This window comes from Seriola aureovittata, chromosome 9, assembly GCF_021018895.1.
Source record: "Seriola aureovittata isolate HTS-2021-v1 ecotype China chromosome 9, ASM2101889v1, whole genome shotgun sequence".
Taxonomy (NCBI): Eukaryota; Metazoa; Chordata; class Actinopteri; order Carangiformes; family Carangidae; genus Seriola; species Seriola aureovittata.
In genome coordinates this window covers 15,292,073-15,313,831 of record NC_079372.1, presented here as the reverse complement: position 1 = coordinate 15,313,831, position 21,759 = coordinate 15,292,073, and the positions used below count along the sequence as shown (strand labels likewise).

Genomic DNA, 21,759 nt, shown 5'->3' with positions numbered 1-21,759 from the left:
AAAGTTGTGCTGATGCAGCCAAGGCTAAACTCAGTGCATACAGCAGAGCAGCAACACACCACCCCGGCTGCCTTCAGGCTATGCAAGCCTAGCATGTCACTCTAACTACTGCAGCTGACCGAGCTGAATGACATTCTCCAAGACAATTCAGCCATAATGTTTAATCACCTCATCTTCTATTAAAATATACAGTATCAGCATTTTTTCCCCCTGTATATTCTTTATCTTCAACCTTTAATATACACATTTATTTCAACAGGATTTTATCATCTTGACAGTCTAAAGAGATTCTCCCAGAATTACACTACGCAACGGCTGATAGATTTCCATTCTTTGCTCCAGAGCTGGATATTTTTCCTTTTGAAATGAAATAGCCCTTGATACAATTTAGGAGCTTGGAGCTAATCTCTTTGTCTTTGGGGCTCTGCTCAGACTAATTCGAGCATGTCACATTTAATTGTGAGTAGCATTTAATGGGCTTGATAAAAACCCCACTGATCACTTGTTCCAGAACAAACTACATCCTAAATACTTTATGGAGTCTTAAATGTCTTGTAGTCAGCCAAGAGATATGGGTCAGGATGAGAACCAGCTTTTTTTAGTGCATAAAAAGGGGAGAAAACAAGAGACGCAGTTATGGATTGAGGGGTGTTATTTGTGGATGACCGAATCTTCCCCACTGAGTATACTGATGCTGTGTGTTGGAACAGGCCACTTAAAGGTCCCATATTGTATAAAGTGAGATTTCCATGTGTTGTTTGATTATAAAGCAGATTTAGGTTCTATATTAATACTGTGAAATAGAGAAGCCTGAGAGAAGAGATGTAAAACTACATTGAGATGGTTTTTGGAACTTAAACCCACGAATATATCTCCTTTGGAGATCAAAACTTCAAATAAAACACCATAAAAGTGTCAAATATGTCACCTTTACAATTCTTACAACGTGGGTAATTAAAATAGTGGATCAAACGTGATTGGCTTATTGGTCAGGGTCATAAGACAGAAAGAAAGACATCAAAACTTCAAATAAAAAACACCGGAATAGTGTAAAATATGGGACCTTTCAACCTGTTGCAAGGTATACATGTGTATGTGGAGCCTGCGTCCCGACACACTTTACTGTGCAACGTTCTCTTTTCTTTAGGCATTGGTTTAATGAAGAGTATCACACATAATGTACAGCACCTCTCTCAGGGTTACAGCAGTGAGGAGAGTTCAGTTGCACTATGATGCTGACTGACAGGCCCACCATCCCTGTGGTGTTCAAAATATCAACAATAAGGATGCGTACACTGTCTGAGGGCAAGAGAGAGAGAGAGAGAGAGATAGAGAGAGAGAGAGAGAGAGAGAGAGAGAGAGAGAGAGAGAGAGAGAGAGAGAGAGAGGAATCCTGTGTTTTTTCTTTCCTAAGGCAACAGCTAGATCTTTATATTGGCTGTCACTGGGAGGCAGGGAAGCCTCTTTGCTATACTGTAAACCCATATACAAGCCACAGCCAAAGCCTATTGAGGAGATGCCTTTCATATGCCCATCCAACTCCCAGCTTCATTTGATGTTGTTCCCTCTGCTGTTAGCAGGGGCTTACATCTCTTCAATATTAATGCCCATGGTGGGAGGCACCATGGCACTTAATAGAAACATTAATTATTCAAAAGGCCTATCTTTTGGTAGGCACCTCTACTAATGTGCTAGTATGTATACAAATCAACTCATGATGGGGGCTTTGGTGCATACAATCAAAACCAAATTTATTAATAAATTCAGCCCACCAGGGGGATGCCTGCTCCTTAAAGAAACTGTAATCACTGAGAGACGAAGGGGGGTAGGGCGCGGCACACAAACGAATGCCGCCTTAACCCGGCGATGGGGAGGAGAAATACTGGCGCGTCTAGCGTCTATCTGAAGTGTGTGCTCATGTGAAGCGTCGAAATTAATGCAGAGTTGGTTTTGCCACCTACAGCTGTAAACAGACCCAGGTTCAGACAGCCCACAGGGGCTCCACTTCCCTTTCCTCCTTCACTCCCCCACCTCCTTTCGTTCTTCCCACCTTGTCATGGTTCAGCTCCTCTCCTCTGTCCTTTGTTCTCTCTGTTGCCTCACTTCACCCCACTCAAACCCTCCATATTCTCCATACGCTCCTTGCTCTAGTTCACAATATATTAATATTATCCATCTCTCACACTTTAAGGAAAGACTAACCATGCGACATCTGATTCTGTAATACATCACCAGTCACAGTTAACTGAAGCATTTCAGGAATTTCTAATAATTGCATTTGTGCATTTAGCTCTTGCCTTCAACTGACAATGTCTGCTTCTAAATCAGTATGAGCCGTTCTGTCTTTTGAAAGCTCCCCTGCAACATTAACTTGTTGCATCGATCTGTGGCTTACACAGTCTATCTAGTTATAAAGAGCTCTGGCAATAAGGGAACATCTCTACCTCAGAATACAAAGTCTTGCAGCTGCTGTAGGTGGACAAATTGGTATCTCTTTGCCTTCGATATGTAATGGACCAGATTGTTCAACATGGGCAAGTCTGTGAGCCCTTACTCTGATTCTGACAAACGGGCACATAAACCCACATAAACAAACTGTTCAAAATGTTTTTTTAAGGTATGATTTTGGCAGCTATAAAAAGGCCAGAAGTTATAATCAATACCCCATTGGACAACATATGGATACAATACCTCAAGGTATACTGCACCTATACTAACTATAATATACACCTATAATACCTGTGTTCGAGCCAAGGCACAAACCTCTCAGATGAAAATTAAATAATTTTGTGAGATATTGAAATCGAACATCGGCCTTTCCTCAAATGACAAAAAAAAAAGAAAAAAGAAAAGGAAAAACAACTACAACTGCCTTCAAATACCCTCCTCACTATGTTGAATTTTAAGGCTTTTCCTGAAAACCCTCCCTGTAAATCTCTCTATTTCTTGCCTCCTTAATGTTTGTAGAGTGGCAGATGAAGGTCTGGGCCGGTGGCAGCCTTGGCAATCACATACCGTGATCATAACACTAATAAAAGCAGTGAGGGGAATGAGGTATGTCCCACTGGATGGCAACGAGCATGTGCCATAAAATGACAAACTGAAAGCATAATGGAGTTACACGAGAGAGTAACTTAATTCACTGGGATGAGTCAGAGATAGTGACATACAGGGGCAAGCAAAGAGGAAAGAGGAATGGAAGGGAGAAGACAGACAGAGAGGGAGAGAGAGAGGGATGGATGGAGAGGCGGACTTAAAAGGAAGTAGAGGGCGACCGTCTTCTGCATCCTGCCTCTCTTTTTCCTGCCTTATCTGCATACAGTATAGCAAATCAATTAACCAAGTTGTTAACTTCACTTTTTAATTGGCTGGAGTTGGACTTGAGTATGTGGTGGAGGAATGAGAAGCCAAATGAATCGATGCGGAGGTGGGGGGGTGGGGGCGGGTGGGGGGTGGTGGTTGGGGGGTGTGGGGGGGTTTGGTGGGTTAGCCACAATGCACTGGTGCGTTACCGAGCCTAATTAAATAGTATGTCCTCCTGGCCTGACTCCCCTGTGACAGCCAACCCACCAGGCTGGATATGACTGTGGCCCTGAACAAGCACGAGGCCTATGGGGAAACAAATAAGCACTTCCAGGTCGTGACCCTGGCGTTGCTGAGCGGGGGGGGCATCCAGCTATGGGGGTTGAGGTGTTGCAACGTTTGGGAAGGCTCAGAGAGTGAGGGAAAGAGCAAGGGAGATACTATACATCAAAGGCGTAGGTTTGGTCTCAACATTGGTAGGGACACAATAATCCGTCCGCTCCTCCGAAACAAAGAGGACTTCTTAATGCTGTCAAGATATAAGATCTGTATTTATAGGCCACCAGTGTTGCAGTTCCCCCTTTCCTACTGATTTCACATTTAAAACCAGCTCCACCTTGACCAGCTACATAAGTAAAATAATGCCAATCCTGTGATGCATCTGCACATTATAAATCTTCAAGTTCAAAATTCAAAGTATCTTTATTTCCCCTTACAGGCAAATTGATTTGCAGCCAGGCTGTACATAAACACACATACAAATACACACATAGCACCAACACTTATGGACATCAACAGACAGTATGGCATAATGGCATAATGGCCAGAGTAAGAGTTCATTCATCAAGGCCAAAGTGTAGAAGTCAAGTATGTGCAAATAAGCGATCTCTAGACAACAACAGAATACTATCTGCCATTTAATAACAGGATAGCAGAGGGAACAAAGGAAAACTTATATCTCTCGGTTCTCATAACGGCCACTCTAAACCGACGACCTGAGGGTAACAGTTCAAACTCTGTTCAAACTGTGGCTACTGGCTGGGTGGTTTAATATCAATTACTGACACTCTGGGTGGTGAAAATGCGGCTGATGTCTTATTTACGTAGCATGATATCTACGAAGTGCAAAAGTGTTGGCATGGGTATAATGAAGTTATGTGTGCTGCAGTTCAGTCCAACAGAGGAAAGGGAGTCATCTGAAATACTACATTTTCACATGTTTGAGGTCTGGACTGACACTGATAACTTACCGCACACTGACCCGCTCTCGCCTCCTCCATGTCTGGCAGTAAGTGCGATATGTTTTACATGCCGCGAGCCTCCATATAGTCCCCGCCCTTCAGCCAATCAAATGATAGCAAGCCTAAATTGGTCATCTTGGAAACACGGCATCTGTGAGGGCACATGTCCCTACCGACCATATGCAAACCTACGCCCATGCTACACATACGCCTCCTTGTTGACTTTATGAGTAACAAGATATTAAATTCCTGGATTGCGGCAATAGGCATGGCTGCTTAATTATTTAAAGTGATTGCTTTTCTTTTGTTTGCGAGGTTATTTTATATGGTTCCCTTTTTAACATTTGCTGGTGCCAGAGTTACTTTCAAAGTGCTGGAGTAACCTTGTGAGAGGACAAAAGACATTAAAATCTATGAGCAGGCATCTGTGCACACTGCACCCACCCAGCCACAAAGAGGAGGCAGATGTCAAAGAGACAGGCCTTTAAAAGTGAATATCTCTGTACCCTGGGTGTGTGTGTGCGTGTGAGTGTGTGTCAGGGCCCCTGCCCTTGGATAATCCCTGAAGGTGAAAAGAGCTCACATGAATATGCACCTGTGAGAATAACACATACAGCCATACAGGTACATACTCTATCATACACATACATACACACTGTGGGGCATATACTTTTTTTTTTCTTTCAAAACCAAGATGAGCTCCCTCAACTACAGAAGGAGACAAAGAAAAAAAAAAAAAAACGAGATGAAAGACAGACAGAGAGAAAGCGAAAATTTACAGATCTGCATGCATTAGGTGGGGGCCAGCACCCTGGGGAGCCTCTTTAAGGCTCATTCTCATTCTCCCCGGGTCCAGAGGAAAACAGAGCAGAGTAGCATAGGTTCTTCTCATGCAATACCTCTCAATGCAAATCAGACATTTCATTGTCAAGAGTCTTGCCCGTCTCTTAAGACCTCTGCTATTACCATCACAAAATTTTGTATAAATGTTTCAAAAAAAAAAAAAAGGAAAAAAAAGAGAAGCATGCCAGGATCCAGTGTAATCCCGGTTTACTACGCTTTAGTGGCTATGATGTGCTTTAGAGAATACAGAGACGGTCTTTAACAATGTAACAGGATTGTCACTGTCATCAATGACAATGTCTTATTAAGCTGATACAAGCTGTTATGGCTGTTAGCTTTTGATTTAAAATATAGTCCCACAGACTGGTGTCAGCTGAGTGCCTCATGATACAAGCAGCTACGTGGCAGCTGATTATTGCACATTGATTGGAGGCCAGATATGTGTGGGCAGGCACGAAGGACAGCCAAGGGGATTATGGGTACCGACCTCGGTAATGCGTGGGTTGGTGCACTTGACATTCTTGCTGGACAGGTTCAGCCAGCGGGTGGTGTAAGGGTTGATGGGAGGGCAGTGGTGCCGCAGGGTGCACCGTCCCTCCCCACTGCACCAGCCGCACTGGAACTTCCTCTCCGCCTTGAGACACATGCCGCAGCTGTCCCGCTGGGCTGCGCATTTGTAAAGGTGCACTGTGGGACATAGGAAGCGGCGGGGATATACAGTGAACACACAACAATTGAAAAAGAGGGTTTTTATTTAAGGAAGACAGATCACAGCACTGCTGCGAGTGACATATCCCCACAGGCTGTCTCTTAATCTCCACCTGTGATTAACATACTAGCTATATAAATACATACACACACACTGCCTTGAACTCAGAAAGGCTTAAAATGATGGAGAGTGTCACATCTGTCCATCTTCATCCCGTTTACAGGCACATGTTGTCAGCGGCATCTCTTGTTCTTACCTTGGATATTCTCCGGGTTATCAATAATGAAGTTTCCGTTCCACACCACTGAGAAATCCACAGGCAGCTCACTGATTTTCATTCCCTCGTACAGATACTGGAGGACAAGGAAGGAAGGAGGAAGAGGGGATGAGACAGAGAGAGGGAGGGAGATGATGGTGGAAAGGGGACCAAAAAGAGAGGAGGGTTTCAATGGGAGGTTTGGGAATTTGAATCCCCATGAGTCCTTGTAGATGCGGCTCTACGTCCTTCCACTGTTACTCCAAACTTACATCATCTCATCATCAGAGAGCTGACACAGGGAGAAACCACAAGAAATGGGACGGCTGGGCAAGAAGCTTCAGTTTCCCTTGCTGTCCTTAACTGCCTCCTGTGCCCTTAATTCCAGGCTGACTTTCATTGTGTGAGTGTGCAACTGTATGTGTGTATGTGTGTGTGTGTGTGTGTGTGTGTGTCTGTGTAGGACAGAAATAGAGAGAGAGGCAAAGAGAGAGAGATGGAGAGTAAAATGTGCATGTATGTGGCTCCACTGGGAATGTACTGCAGAAGTCAGTGTGTGCTTGACTGGAGGGCAGAGCCGGGCTGCACTCTTCTCCAGTGTAATTACCACGGCAGCATCTACTGTGTCTCCACCGACTAAATTACACATATACACGTACACAAACGCACAAATACAAACACAAAGGCAAAGTGGTATGGCACTCGTCTCCTACAGACAGTACTATAACCGATGAAATTACCAATGTACAGTATGTACAGTAGTTTTTTTCTATATACTGAATGCACAATGTGCACTCAAATAAATAAACTACTAAAATAAAAATTCACATATATACCAATTTACACCTAATCTGCCACCAAACCTACCGAGCTGTTCTGACACTGCACGCTGGAGCTGTTGAAGCGGAGGGCGGTGACTCTGTGGCTGACCCCCTGGATGTGGAGGACGCACTCGTAGCCTCGCTGGCCAGACTGAGGCTGTGGCAGGTTCCTGGCCTTCAGGGTAATAGGCTTCACCTCCCCTGCTGGGATCAGAATCTCCTCGGAGCGCACCAGCTGGGGACAGTCCTAGAGGAAACAGGAACAGGGCAGAGAGCACACATGACAAATAAACACTTTTTTTTCTCTTTTTTTTTTGGTGTTCAGCTCCTTTGCAAGACGAGAGGAACCACAGTTGCACGGGAGAGTCGATGAACAGGAACGACACGAAGAAATCTGAAGCACACGATGTGTTTCAGCTGTAGATGAAATGACTCCTGTGACCTTGGAAATCTCTGAGCTGATGTCCGAGTGTTCAACAACTCATTATCAGGAGTGGAATTTTTGAAACTACTCAACTGGCGGAGACTGAAAATTATTATTATTATTTTTTTTTTTAAAGTGCTCAGTGGTTTAAAGCACAAGGCTATAATTTAGAGGTCAATTCTACTAGCAATATAATGTAAAAGCAACATTTGCATCAAGAAAACTATAACAACAGCATCACACACTGAAGATTTGGTCTTAGCTGCCTTTGTAGCATCCATATATCTTGAGTCCTGTCGGATAGATATCACATGAAGAAGTCTTTTCTAAGCTTTATCTTGAGCCTCATCCTATTGACGCAGCTGCTGCTGGTGCAGGCAGAGGCATATAAGTTAAAGTAATCTAAAAATAAAGATCTGTCAGTTCCATATCAAATATATAAATATGTAGATTCTTTATTACAAGTAAATTGGATTAGAGAGATAAAAATGCAATCAAATACACAAGTATTACATGTGTGCACAGCCAGAGACACATGGAGAGGGACACACGTGCGCATATTTCAAGCACTTTGTATCTGCTGCACATGATTGATTCGGTCAGAGTGATCCTGTGTCATTGTTAAGACACACTAAGCTCAGTAACTCCAGAGATAATAGACAGTTAATTGCCACTGCAGAGAACAAGAGCTCGGAAATAAAAAAATAAAAAAACGCCAATTCGGAAATAGAAGAGCTTTAGATGGCTGTCTTTCTGAAGACGTGCCCCGAGGCGTGACACAGAGCTGCAACACGCAGAGCAGGATGCACACTGGAGTAAATAGAGAGAGAGAGAGAGAGAGAGAGCGAGAGAGAGAGAGAGAGAGAGAGAGAGAGGGGCAATGTGCAACAGAGAGAGAAGAAGAAAGAGGGAAAGTTGCGCTTGCTTATGTACATGTGTGCGTTTTTGTGCACGAGTGTGTTCCACCAACCTCAGAGGCGTTGACTCGTCCCTCCTGGAAGGAACAGCTGGAGGGGTCATGGGTACATAAGTTGCGGTACTTGCACCAGTGGCAGCGGAAGGCACTGTTCACGCATGACAGGCACCTGCGTGGAGACACACAAACACACACACACACACACACAGGCAGGGTGAGAGTCAAGAAAAGGCAACGGAGTCAAGAAGGGGCAGCGAGTTTGCCAAAGTGGGGGAAGTGCCACAGCGGAAATGAGTTCAGATCCCAAGTGGGCACCTGCTGTTGTTGTGCCCTTGTGGTTGGCACGGTACCTAATAGCTGCTGGGCCAAGTTCTCCCTGCATATATTTTCCACCGCCATATATTAACATGGCGTGTCATGTGCGAACGTGAGGCTGCATATTAGCCCTTGTAACCAGAATCAGATGGAGAAAGAGAGCGAGGGAGAGAGACGGAGTGGAGGAACGTTGAGTAATGAGGACAAATAAGACATTGGCGCAGCTTGATCCTGCAATTACCATTAGCCCTGCATTGTTGGAGTGTCACTGTAATTACCAGCTGTTAGGTGTGTGTGTGTTTTTGCATGCACAATATGTAAGCGTGTGTGTTTTCGGTGTACGTGTCACCATTGTGGTACATACTGTTCTAATCCTTCACTAACGTTAGAGTATCGATAGCACTGTGTAAAGGTAGAACCGGTCGTCCACTAATTGGAAGGTCAGTGGTTCGATTCCCAGCTCCTCAACTGCACATGTCCTGCAAGTGTCCTTGGGCAAGATACTGAACTCCGAGTTGCCCCAGCTGTATCATTGGTGTGTGTGTGTGTGTGTGTATAGTAGAAAAAGTGCTATATGTGTTGAAGAAAGTGCCGTGTGAATGTGGCTTGTAATATAAAGTGCTTTGAGGAGTCGATAAGACTATATAAGTGCAGTCCATTTATTATTGGATTAATACTAATGTAGAGTGGTGCAGTGGTTAGCACTGTTGCCTCATAAAAAAGAAGGTTCTGAGTTCAATACTGCCGGCTGGCTTCGGCCTTCTCCTCCCACAGTCCAGAGACATGCAGGTTAAGTTAACTGGCGACTCTATAGGTCAGTCCTGTGATTAGATTATACTGGCGCCCTGGTAGCTCACCTGGTAGAGCGCACATGCTTTCCCTTAAGGGTGAGTCCTTGCAGTAGAAGCCCGGGTTCAGATCCAGCTCAGGCCCTTTGCTGCATGTCATATGTTCTCTCCACTCACTTTCCAGTCTCCCACTGTACCCCCCCCCCCCCCCCCCAAAAAAAAAAAAAAAATAAAAATAAAAATAAAAAAAAAAAAGCAAAAAAGACTCGCCCCATGTCAGCCGGGCCCCAAGACCTTAAAAGGATAATCAGTATAGCTAATGAATGAATATTGTAAAGTAATAGATTGACCATGTAGAGCTATTTCTAACTGTTTCATACACTTTCTTGCAGTTTAATTCACTATATCAACAACATGTTATATATTTATTATAGGTTTTTAAACGTTACCTGCAAAGCAAGTGCAGTATCTTCCCTGAAATGTAGAGGAGCAGCTTAGTGCACTACCCTCAGAAGTGTACAGCACTTGAGTAAATGCACTGTCTAACACTGTGTACAGGTCACATGGATGAATGGATGGAGAGATGAGCAAATGAAAAAGTGATAGCCTGAGGCTAAAAGACATAAAGCTCTCTGTATATTGCTGTAGCGGAGACAACATGCACTCTTAATTGATTGTGACGGCGTTTACTACAGTATGTATTCATGAACAGTTGTTCAGAGAACGTATTTTAGTCTCACTTGGCTCTCCCTCGCTCTTTCTCTCTCCGAATTAAGGCTGTGTTATGCATACTTGCTTATTGTGAAATATTCATCGGTGCAAAAGCAAAGGGAGGGATCTCTGGCAAGCACACTAATTCAGAACAATAGGGCTGATTCACCTTCAGGCAAATAGTGCGTACAGTATGTGTGGAGGAAGGAGGGAGGAGAGGGAGAGAGCAAGAGTTGGCATCAGAGAGTGTGAGGGAGAGCGTATGCCCTTTTCAAGTGTACGTATCCTTCTTTGTGTGCGTGTGAGTGTGTGTGTGTGTGTGTGTGTGTGTGTGTGTGAGAGCGTGTGTGTGGCTGCATAAGCAACTATGTTTGTCATCGCCGATTAACTGAGCTGATGTGAGAGCCGGTAATTGCTTTCTGTGCTACTCAGACAGGGTTCTCAGACAGCAGACAGCAATATGAAGCTATAGGGCAGTGTGTACTAGTGTGTATGTATCTGCTGACATGTTTGTCTATGTGTGAGCGAGGGAGGGGGGGGGGGGGGGGTGCAGAGATGCAGAAGAACACTGCCTGTTTTTTTTATCTGGCAGAGGAGACACATGGCTATAACGTTTTGTTTTAACATCGAAGGGATAGTGAAAGGATAATATGACAAGCAACAGCTCCTGCAGCTCCTGCTGTGATATCCTCACTCCCCCCCCCCCCCCCCACTGGAATGAAGCGAGTGATAGCAAAGGCACCGCAGATCTCCAATCCAAGGGATTCAATTCAACATCACTCAATCAGGGACAAACATGGCATGAAAACGAGCATGAAATCCCCACTGAAGACCTGTTGGGCAGAAAGCGGCGTGTTTTGCACTGCAGGATGTTTGAGAAGAAGGCTTCATTAGCGCGGCGGCACAGAAACTTCCTGTTGCGGTGCTCAGGGAGCAGCCGGTGATCAGCTTACATTAGTCTTTACAGGGGATATTTTTAGGGGGACTGGGGCTGGCCAAGGTTAAGGACAAATTGTAACAAATTCCCAGAGCATTGATCCAGCGGGTTTTTTTGGGCAGCAGATACGGGGGCATTGTTTTTTTTTTGTCTTTTTAAGGAAAAGAGAATGAATGGAGTCAGAAGGAGATACTCACAGTTGGTGGACGCTGCAGTTGTAAAACTTGACCTCTGTGCTGATAAGCATCTGACCAGTCTCCTTAGAATTGAGTCTCAGCTCAACGCCTGACCAATCTGAAAGAGAAAGAGACGTTTTTATTATACACTCGCACAGCAATCGATACACGCAAGCCAAACTCAAAGGAGCATTACTTGTGAAAATATGTGCAAATAAAATTAGCAATTTTCAGTCACACACAGAATCATTTAATCTGATCAAATTTAGTTTTCCTGCATTTTGCTGAACAGAGATCTGGCTGTGCTTCTGTTCTCTGTGAAAGCAGCCTCTTATCTCTCCCCACGAGAATACAGACTCCATAAATATGTGTGTGTGTGTGTACGCGCGCGTGTGCGTGTGTGTGTTTGTATACGTGTATGTGTAAGTGTAGAGCAGCCTGAATTTCAGATGACATTCAGTGTGTAGGAGGCTTGAATGACCCTCCGTGCCCCGTTCTCTCTGCAGCACCTGTTGGGAATCAGGCTCTGTTTCACACAAGTCTGTGTAGCAGGCTCATAGCTGACTTCTACCACTGCACATTTGTCTCACAGGATCTGGCAAACAAAGCGGTACAGAGTTCTAGTCCACACAAAACCTCCTCTAGGATTTTTGTTTTTCCTTAGTGGAGAAGAGTGGCAGCTATTTTCTTGGATTTGGAGCTCATCGTCAGCCCAGTGTCCTCACAGATTTATCCTTTGACCTTTTTCCTCCTTCTTCCGCTCCTTTGCTCTTGTTTTAATTCCTCCTCTCTCCTTAATTTCCCCTTCTTCTTCACCTTTAATCTTATTTCCTCCTCTCCCCTCTTCTCCTCAGATCACCTCACCTCTCCTCTCCTCTGGTCACCACCGCTGCACGATCAATGTCGATGTGCAGGAGATAGAAAGGTTTGCTAGGGGGACAGAAGATGGAGGAGTGTAGCGTGGGATGTCAGGAGGAAGTGGCCTCGGGGGGAATGAATGTGGAGTATAAATGGAAGTATAAACAGCTTGTGGGGTGGGGTGGGGTGGGTGGGGTGGGGGGGTGGATGGAGAGAAGAACGGTAGGATGGATGGGTAGCTAGATGGATGGAGGAAAGGGCTTACAGGGGGGATTGGCTGACATTTACCTGGGGGAGAACATTCATATTAGTGCCTGATGCACTTCTCCCCATGGGAGCTCTGGGCAAACAGGGCTGTCATTTACTCACAGGGAGGAGGATTACCAAACCCCCCAAAACACACAGTGATTTCCACACACTGCACATAATATATTATTCAGGGTGTTTGGTTTTGTCGCCCTGCGGCCATCTTGGTTTGCAAACAACAGGTATTTATTGTCAAACAACAGGTGTTTGTGCTCATAATGATGTATATGTGTGCAAATAAATTAATGCCAGAGTCAGTGTGGTATATGTGGAAATGTGCTGGAGGAATGTTTGAAAGGTCATGACATTTCTATAAACACTATATTTGAGGTGATTAGCATAGTTCTATACCTGGACCTAGAAGTTGCTTCAGGCAGTGTTTATATGTGTTCTACCCAACCAACAATACGTTGTACTCTAGACTTTATGAGCGGAGATTAAAAAATAACCTGACCTATGCTTGTATAAAATTAATTACCACCATTAATGATAATTATTATGTTTTTTTCTTGAGTATTTATCAGCTAGGACTTTATCAAACAACAGACCACCTCCTTGTGCCTTGGCTATGCAAACACACTAATCCACCACATCAACTTCCCTGTTGCCCCTCCAGCTAAATCGTCCCCCAGCTGATTTTAAACCTGCATGTTCGACCATCGCCTGTTAGCCCAGTACAAGGGCAGTAATGTGGAGAGCTGCAGCTCAGCCACAGGCCAGGAGACCTCAATCTGATCCTCCATCAGCTCTAATGGGGCCTGGCCTTGTGTGTAGCACACTTCGGAGCCACGGAACTGACCCTGGATCAGTGGGAGTTTGTTAAGTAGACGGTGACTGCTTAAGTTAGGAGCGTTGAATCAATAAAGATGTTTTAGAGCGTGCATGAGCAGTTAGCTCGGAGGGGTGCGGGGGTGGGGGGGGTAGTAAATGGGTATCCTACCATCTAACATCAGCCTGTTTGTCGTTGTATATACCTTGGTCAGTAGGGATGAGGGGGACATCCTTGGCAGCAGGAGACACACAGAGTATCTGGTTGCCATTGACCTGCCCGTCCACCTCCGTCAGGTTGCCAAAGGAGCAGGTGATGCCCGCAGAAAGGTCTGGAACATCGCTCACCTTCACCAGCAGCTGCACATGGGGTGGGAAGAACAAAACAATAGCTTGTTTTAACACAGCAGTTTGAACATGGATCAAAATGGGTAGCAGGGTTGATCATAATGTCAAATTTTCCTACACAGACCAGGGAACAGCCAAAATTCTTATTGCACGAACATTAGCATTTGCATCTTTGGTAAGATGAGACATGATAGACTGGGGAACATGCAGCAGTACAATAAGCTCCAAATAGAATGGAAAAAAGAACATACTGCTGCTGGCAAAGCCGTTCATCCACTTTGCCAAGAAATGTTGCTGTGTCTTAAAAATGTTATCAGCCCCATAATAAAACTGTGTTGAGATCTGAATCTTTTATTTGAGAGTAGAAGATATCCTTCCAGTGGAAGAGACAGACACTATGATTTAGTCAGTGGTCAAAATACAGTACGAAGCTGCACAAAAGGAAATTGGAAGGAATGGCTGCTTGGAAAATTCTATTTGTTTAAAAAAAACAAAAAAAAAAACACAAAAAAAAAAAAGCAAAGAAAAAAAACCTGCACTCACACACGATGTGCAGTACATATGCAATATACCACACACATAGAGGCGTTTGAAGTCGCTCTCTGGAGAGCTGGTGACACTGGGGCTGAAGCATTCAGCTGCTCTGCCTATAAATAAATGTATTCTGCGCACAGGGTGTGTGATCTGGCTCTCCAGCCAACTGAGGCAGCCTGGATAATTATCACCATGGCATTTCACAGCCTTGTTCCATTAGCTGTTATTTTTGGGCCATACCGTTTGAAGTTTCTCTTTGTTTTATCTGCCTCTCACTAAACACCGCAGGGCTACTGGGACAGGCAAGGCAGCTGAGCAGCTTAACTGTAGGCCTTTCAAGAGATGCTGACTGTCTCAGTAGCTGACTACACTGCCTCCCTCGTTAGTTGGCTTACTCTGGTACCCATTGAGAGGATGGATGATTTTTTTTTTTTTTTTGCGGCTGAGGACCTCTCGTCTTCCCCTGTTTTACTGTCACCGTGTTTGTGTTGCTTCACTCTGAGGTTTGTCAGAGAGATCCTTGATTACAGCAATCACAGCAATCAATGTCTTTTGTTCAATGTAGAATTCCCTGAGTAACCTCTCACATTAATTAGCTCTCATCGTTTTTAAGGCACACATATACAGATAAACACTTGACATTTGCACACTCACATGCACGCACACACACGCACACACACACACACACACACACACACACACACACACACACACACACACACACACACACACACACACACACACACACAGAGGTAGGCTGCTACAGAAAGTAGGCTTGTCTCCGAGTGTTAAGACTTTGCTCTTTTTGTTCTCCTGTCCTCCCTGATGATGATGATGATGATGATGCTTTTCTTTTTTTTTTTTTTGCAGCTTTTGCAGCAACAGCCGGTCTAATTGGTAGCAGAGTTTTAATAAATGTAATCTGAATGTTTTCTCTGTGTTTCTGTCGCTCTCGATGCCCACACGAAGAGACATGTGTTGTCATGGAGATAGCTGCCGGGCCCTGTGGAATTTGTGAACTGTGTGGATTTGTGAGTGTTTTTGTGGACGGCTTGCGGAGGTGACCCTGTTGCGGGTATGGCTGACATGGAAGCAAACATAACTGCTAACATGTTTGTAAACCGGACAATGGGGTTTGGTTTACTGAGGGCGAGCTCGAGGAAGAGATATCATGTGGTGCAGGGTGAGTCACTGCCAGGAACTGCTGGCACATTTATCAGATTTTTTTTTTTTTTTCAGTTTACCCAAAATACATGGAAAATCCTACTACTGTCAGCTAATTTATTAATTAATCCTAGTTATATCTGTCATCATCCTGTCACCACAGACCACAGCAGCACCATAGACAGTATATAAAGATGGACGTAACCCACAGGTTTTCACAGGTTTGGCTTCGGTGGCAAGCATATGCTCACACAACAGTCAAAGCGGTCACGCCTCCAGTTGTCATGAAGGAGGAAATCAGCTATAGAGGCCAAAAGTGTTTTTTGTACCAGGCTGTAAGCATGTTTATTTCTGCAGTGAAGCTGGGCATTTTAACATTGGAGTGTCTGGGGATCGACTCGCGTAGTAGAAAAATCATATTCTGCACTTTGTGTAACCTGGTTTGAGCTTTGTATGACCTAAAACACAAAGATGCAATGCAGCTGCTTCTCCTTGACAGTTTTGATGGCACCCAAAATTGTATACACACACACCCTGACTCTACCTCCCTCATTCCTTTCTCTATAAAGTGCATGCACATTCTTTGTTCGATATCAGTCTGCAATTGCACTTTGTGTGACTGTACACTGATCCTTTGAAAAGCTCTTATTAAAATACATAAAGACAACTTGATCATTTTGTCAACTTTTCATTTTCAGATTTCCATCACACTCGCTTTCAGAGCCAGCATCAAGTGGTCATTCGAAGGACTGCAGTTTTTGTCACTTTTGTGTTGGCTTCATGTTTGTGTTTTGAGTATCACTTTTTTTGCTGGACCATAGTGTGTCAAAATGCTACAAACTCCAAAGCAACACCTTTTGTCAGAAATCTTCACATTTTTGTGAGCAGTCTCTCCTGGAATTATGTTCTATGAAAGTGTGTTTCTGTCTCTCCAGACAGATTCCAAGGACACGTGTGATGACGCAAAAGCAGCTGTAGATACAGAGCACACAACGTACCTCAGCTGAGAACAACACTGAATTTTTAGACCCACACCTTCTCTTGTGATATCAAAAGTGTGCATGACTCAGCCATATAATTGAAATGAATGTTAAATAAGATAAACCAAATGATGAGTGTTTGGGTTTAAGACAGACCGAAGCAAAATCAATCTGGACAGATTGAAAAATGTATCTTTTCTTTTGTGTTTTGGACAAACTGATCCTTTAACAGTGTGGGTATGTAAGAAGCTAAAGTGTGTCCACACTTGCACATGTGCAGCATTCACAAGACCTTGGAGGTGCAGAGCCTTTAACTGATGCTCTATCTGACTTCTTTTTTTTTTTTTTTTTTTGCTTAGTCCATGTGGAAATACTGCACTGTACTCTTCTGCACTTGGACAACTTTAACACCTACACACCCACCCACTCAAACATGTCTTGGCACACATATTGACTGCTCTGTAACAAGTGAGCATATGCAAGCTGAAACACCCACATAGAGCTCTTATGAACCTTCCCATCTAATGTTTATGCATCAACCACAATCAAGACTGGGCGAAGCGCTATGTGGGATCATTTAAAATGTTCTACCTCTGTACGTGGGTAGGGAATATGTAGATGGGAGCTAATTTTTCATTGTGATGTGTGCAAGTTTGTGGTTTGAGATTGAAGGTGTTTGGCATTTTGTGTGTGTGTGTGTGTGTGTAGATACTAATGTGTGTGTCCGTGTAAACTTACAGGTACGCTGGGTTCTGACACTGCAATGCTGTCTGGGTACACTGTGGCCTTTACACACTGGTTGAGAGATGCGGCGAAGCGATATGGCTCATCTGCGCGCTCACACCGGTTCCTCTGAGAGCAGCTGAACACAGGGGAGATTCAGATAGAAAGAGGTTACTGACATCACTGAGAAACAACAAAGCAGACATGTTACCAATGTTATAATAGGAAGGAAAACAGAAGTAACACCATGAATGAATAAGAAAGACGTGCTGCCTAAAGTTAGAATAGAAAATAAAACATTAAAAATGAAAAGCGGAGGAAAGGTATGAAAACAATGAAACAGAAATGAATACTGATGTTACAATAAATGAAAACACTATGTGACAATTTAAGTTGGGGGTAAGAAAGACAAATTGCAAGTGTTGTGACAGAAATCCAAACCGTATACAACAACAGCAGGGAGGGGAGGAAAAGATGGGATTAAAAATGTGTCAAAAACACTAACGGTGAACACAGTCTAAGAAATGGAATATTAAACACTGTTGTAACAGGAATAAAAAAATATCAAGCAGTGGTGCTGTGAGAAGGAAAATGCCGTGTCTCCTTTACATGAGGTTAACAGCCCACTTTCCTCGACAGGATATGTGACAGGAATATTTTACTGGGCAGACTGGGCATAAAAATAGCATGATTGATTAGCCCTAACTGCTACCGGACATTGTATGGACACATGGTCCCATATCGTAGAAAGTGAGATGTCCATTAAGCAGGTCTAGGTTCTATATCAATACTGTGCAGATATCAAAGTGCACAATCCATGGACAAAATGCACATAGCCTGTATTGAAAAACTGTGACTTAAAACGAGCCGTCAGGACTTCCACAACTTTGTGATGTCACAACAAGACAGTCAACACAGTCAGCCATACCCCAAGCCCAGCCCACCCAGACCCAGCATCCAACATGGCACAATTTGGTTTTCTCTTCGTGTTTACCTGAAATCTGCTATATTTTTATTCAATCACTCAGAATACAGTCAACCATCAGGCTCTGAGCCTCTCTCCTGATTGGCTGACTGTATTCTGAGGAGAGGCTCAGTGCCTCTCTTCTGATTGGCTGATCCCACCTGCAGCTAGAACTCTAGAGAGAAGCCAGAGATAGGAGATGTAAAACTACACTGAGATGGTTTTTGGTACTAAAAACTACAAATATATCTTCTTATGGATATCAACACTTACAGTAAAACACCAGAAAAGTGTAAAATACGGGACCTTTAAGACATCTGGATCGGTCACTAACAGCCTTTGACACCAGATGCTTAGGACTTCCGAATTAGTCAGGCAGATTTGCATGTTTTGTGTTATTAATGTGACATGCTCTAAAGTCTAGATAAGTTATGCAGTTGTTTCCAGACTGTTCCTCTTTCTTAGTTTGCAGAACAGATGGCATATTGAAAACATAATGTGAAACAGTTTTTTGCTGTTTCATTGGATTGCTTAAAAACATCAATTACAAAATAGCTCGCCCTGGTAGTATATTTCATGACACACCCACCATCAATAACAGCTGGCTTCTGGGACTTGTAGCTGTAAAAGTTTTATAAAACTTGTAGGTGATCATGGCCTCCAGAAAGCTATGCATTCCCAGTAAACCACATGAAGACGCGGTGGCAACAGCAGTGGAACCACAGCCTCCAGTGGGCAATTTAATACACCATATTAACATTAACCATGAAGCCACAGCACTAAGCACTACACACCCCAAATTATATCTCTCAATCACTGTATAACTTTGGAGACGTAACTAGTGCAAATTATATGCAGTTCACTCATAAGAGATCTTAATGGTCAGACAGTGTATCAAGTACCACACAACACCCCCACAATCCGCCACATCCCTCATTAAAACTCAGCCGCCTCCTCCTTCTTATTAAAACTGTGTGTGCCCGCCACCCCATTAGACCACAGGCTCTCTATCCTCATCCAACCCAGCAGTCTAAGTGTCTGGCTAACTGGCTGTCTGGTCACAGCAGCTCTAATTGGACTCTGATGGGTCAGCCGCTGTCCATGGTGCTGATGTGCCACTACAAGCCCCGTCCATTCTCCCCTGGCTGCTGACTGTGTGTGTGTGTGTGTGTGTGTGTGTGTGTGTGTGTGTGTGTGTGTGTGTGTATGGCAGTGTGTGTGTGGCAGTGTGTGTCAGGGCCCATATCATGCCTCTTAACCACATACTCTCACACATACTGACTTGAAGCTACATCTTCATCCAAAGCCTGTGTGTGTAATTATGTTGTCAGAAGTTCAAGCCATATCCAGCAGACTCACATGAGGAGGCACAAGCACACCAGTGTTCGCACACACACGTGCAGACACACCAGGCGTGCACACATACAAACGCTCATATGCACAGCGCTCCCTAGGGATTTTAGAGAGCAGGAAAGTGTAGAATTAATGTAGTAGTGTGAGTCTCCCACTGGGAAAGGAGAGGTGGGGTGTGTGTGTGTGGGGGGCGGCACTGCAGCATGATTTTTTTTTCCCCCCAAAAATGATTACCTGGTTTTCTCTTTCACCTCTTCGGGAAGTGTATTTCTACATATTAAATGTGACAATTTTTTTTTTATCGTTACAATCAATTCTTTCGCCTCTTTGTTTTACACGTTTGACTCCATCACCACTACATTTGCCACATTTCTCTCTCTCTCTCTTTTTCTGGCCACAACTCTCTCTCTCCCTTTTGTCTTACTCTTTCACAAGTTGAAATTAGCTCTCCATTCTTAGGCAAGGTGTTACTCCGTCTGCAATTTGGAGCTTCTTCCATCCACAATATCAGCAGAAAATGATACTTAATGTGCTTTCAGGTGTGGGCTATGGCAAATGTTTTATGCATGTCTCCCAGCTGCACAGGTACAGATGCAAAAACCTGGGCGGTCATTAACTGACAAAAAGCCCTGCATTGATTTTCCTCCCTGTGATTTTTTTTTTTTTTTTTTATAAAATTCATTTCTGTGCGGTGAAGTAAGATGAGGGCGCAGCAAAGGGGTGAGGCAGCGGGGGTGGGAGGAGTACAGGACGGCTGCTGTTGCCATGGTTTCAGGAGATGGCCATTATCTCTGTGTAGTTAGAAGCTGACCCCTTGCCTCTCTCATTAGCTGAAGTGCATGCCACTGAGTGTTGACTAGAATCCTGCCTTCCTCATATTCCCCCTCCTGACCCCCCCCTCCCCTGTAGACACCCCCCACCCCCCCAACTCCCCTCCCCTTATCCTCCTGCCCCGCCATGGCCTGTCACTCAGTAGCTCCACCGATGCTTTTGTGTTCCATCACTCAAATTCCTGAGGGGGTGGGGGGCTCGCACAGAGAAATTAGGTGTTAGAGGAAGTGACACACAAATTGGATGTGTACTTGCTTACAAAAAAAAAAAAAAAAGAGGAAACACACACACATACATGTCTACATGCATATGCACAGACAGAAAGTACAAATGCATGCGACTCTTTCAGCCCGTCTCCTGTAATAAGCAGCTCGTAGGTGTTTTTCCCTCCAGCGGCTGCTGCAGGCAGTCAGCCTGGATGTTATGCTCTCTAAGCCCTGTCCATGGTGCTGAAATAGCTGCTTGCACTTCCATCATTACTCCTCTCTTGTCATGTACAACTCCACTGCGAGGTATGAGTGCAATTGTAAGTGGCAGTCACATCTCATGGAAGGTGAGTGGGAAAACAAAAACAAAACACACACACACATATAAAAATAAAAAAACAACAAAAAAACAAATGAGCGAATATTGTTTTCTCCTGCGGCAGTTTGTGTGGGCCACGCTGTTGAATATGCAGCTCTGAGCTGCAAATGAACTGAGACAGTAGATGTTATCTAATACAGTAACCTATATGTAATGTACAATGTAATTTGTGCTGTTGTGTGGCTGCAGAAGCACTTTCTATGGTGCGGGAGGATGAAGGTTGTAGAGGCAAGACCTCTGGGTCTCCTCCACCAATGCGTGCTTCTTCTTCTATTGCCCTAGACAGGCAATTACACTGTTGTCTCTGCTGTGCCGAGCTTTGACAGACACCCAGACATGGATACACGCTGACACACACAGATACATACCTATGCAAGGGACCATGGCCGGAGAAAAAAAAAAAGAAAAAAGAATGTACAGAGACAGAAATACATAATAACATACGGTCTCTTGCACTTAAACCACCACACATTCACACACACACACACACACACACACATGCTGGCCTTGACAGCAGAGCAGGAGAGGCAGGCGACAGGGAGAGATTTCTGTTCTGCTATCCCTCCTCCCCTTCCCTTACCACATCTTACGACTTCAGTGAAAGTGTGAAGGCCTGTCTGATTGCAGCTCTAGCTGTGAGCACCGTGTTTAAAAACAGGAGGGGAGAACAGAGGGAGCCATTTTAAAAATCACCTTCCTTCCCTCACCAGAGCCAGGCCACAAAACGCCGCACAGCAAAAAGAAAAAAGAAAAAAAAAATGAGGGCAGAGCGGAGATGCTTTTGTGGCACGGCAGGGGGGACAGGGAGGGAGGGGGTTGAAAAGGAGTAGGGTGGGAAGATGTAGGTACGGTAAAGGATGAACTAGATGTATATTGAATATTTGATGGTTCTTAACAAAGCTTTA

The 21,759-nt window shown here is 44.2% G+C and overlaps 1 protein-coding gene across 1 annotated transcript in view; it reads right to left on the bottom strand.

The window, feature by feature from the left end:
• plxna2 (plexin A2) overlaps positions 1-21,759 on the bottom strand; it is a 180,517-nt gene that overhangs the window by 54,498 nt on the left and 104,260 nt on the right. The window contains exons 6-12 of the mRNA XM_056384398.1: positions 17,137-17,260; positions 13,579-13,732; positions 11,462-11,558; positions 8,568-8,682; positions 7,220-7,420; positions 6,353-6,449; positions 5,875-6,074 (exon numbers count right to left, since the gene is read on the bottom strand). Coding sequence (XP_056240373.1) covers positions 5,875-6,074; positions 6,353-6,449; positions 7,220-7,420; positions 8,568-8,682; positions 11,462-11,558; positions 13,579-13,732; positions 17,137-17,260 — 988 coding nt within the window. The remainder of the gene's footprint in view (positions 1-5,874; positions 6,075-6,352; positions 6,450-7,219; positions 7,421-8,567; positions 8,683-11,461; positions 11,559-13,578; positions 13,733-17,136; positions 17,261-21,759) is intronic.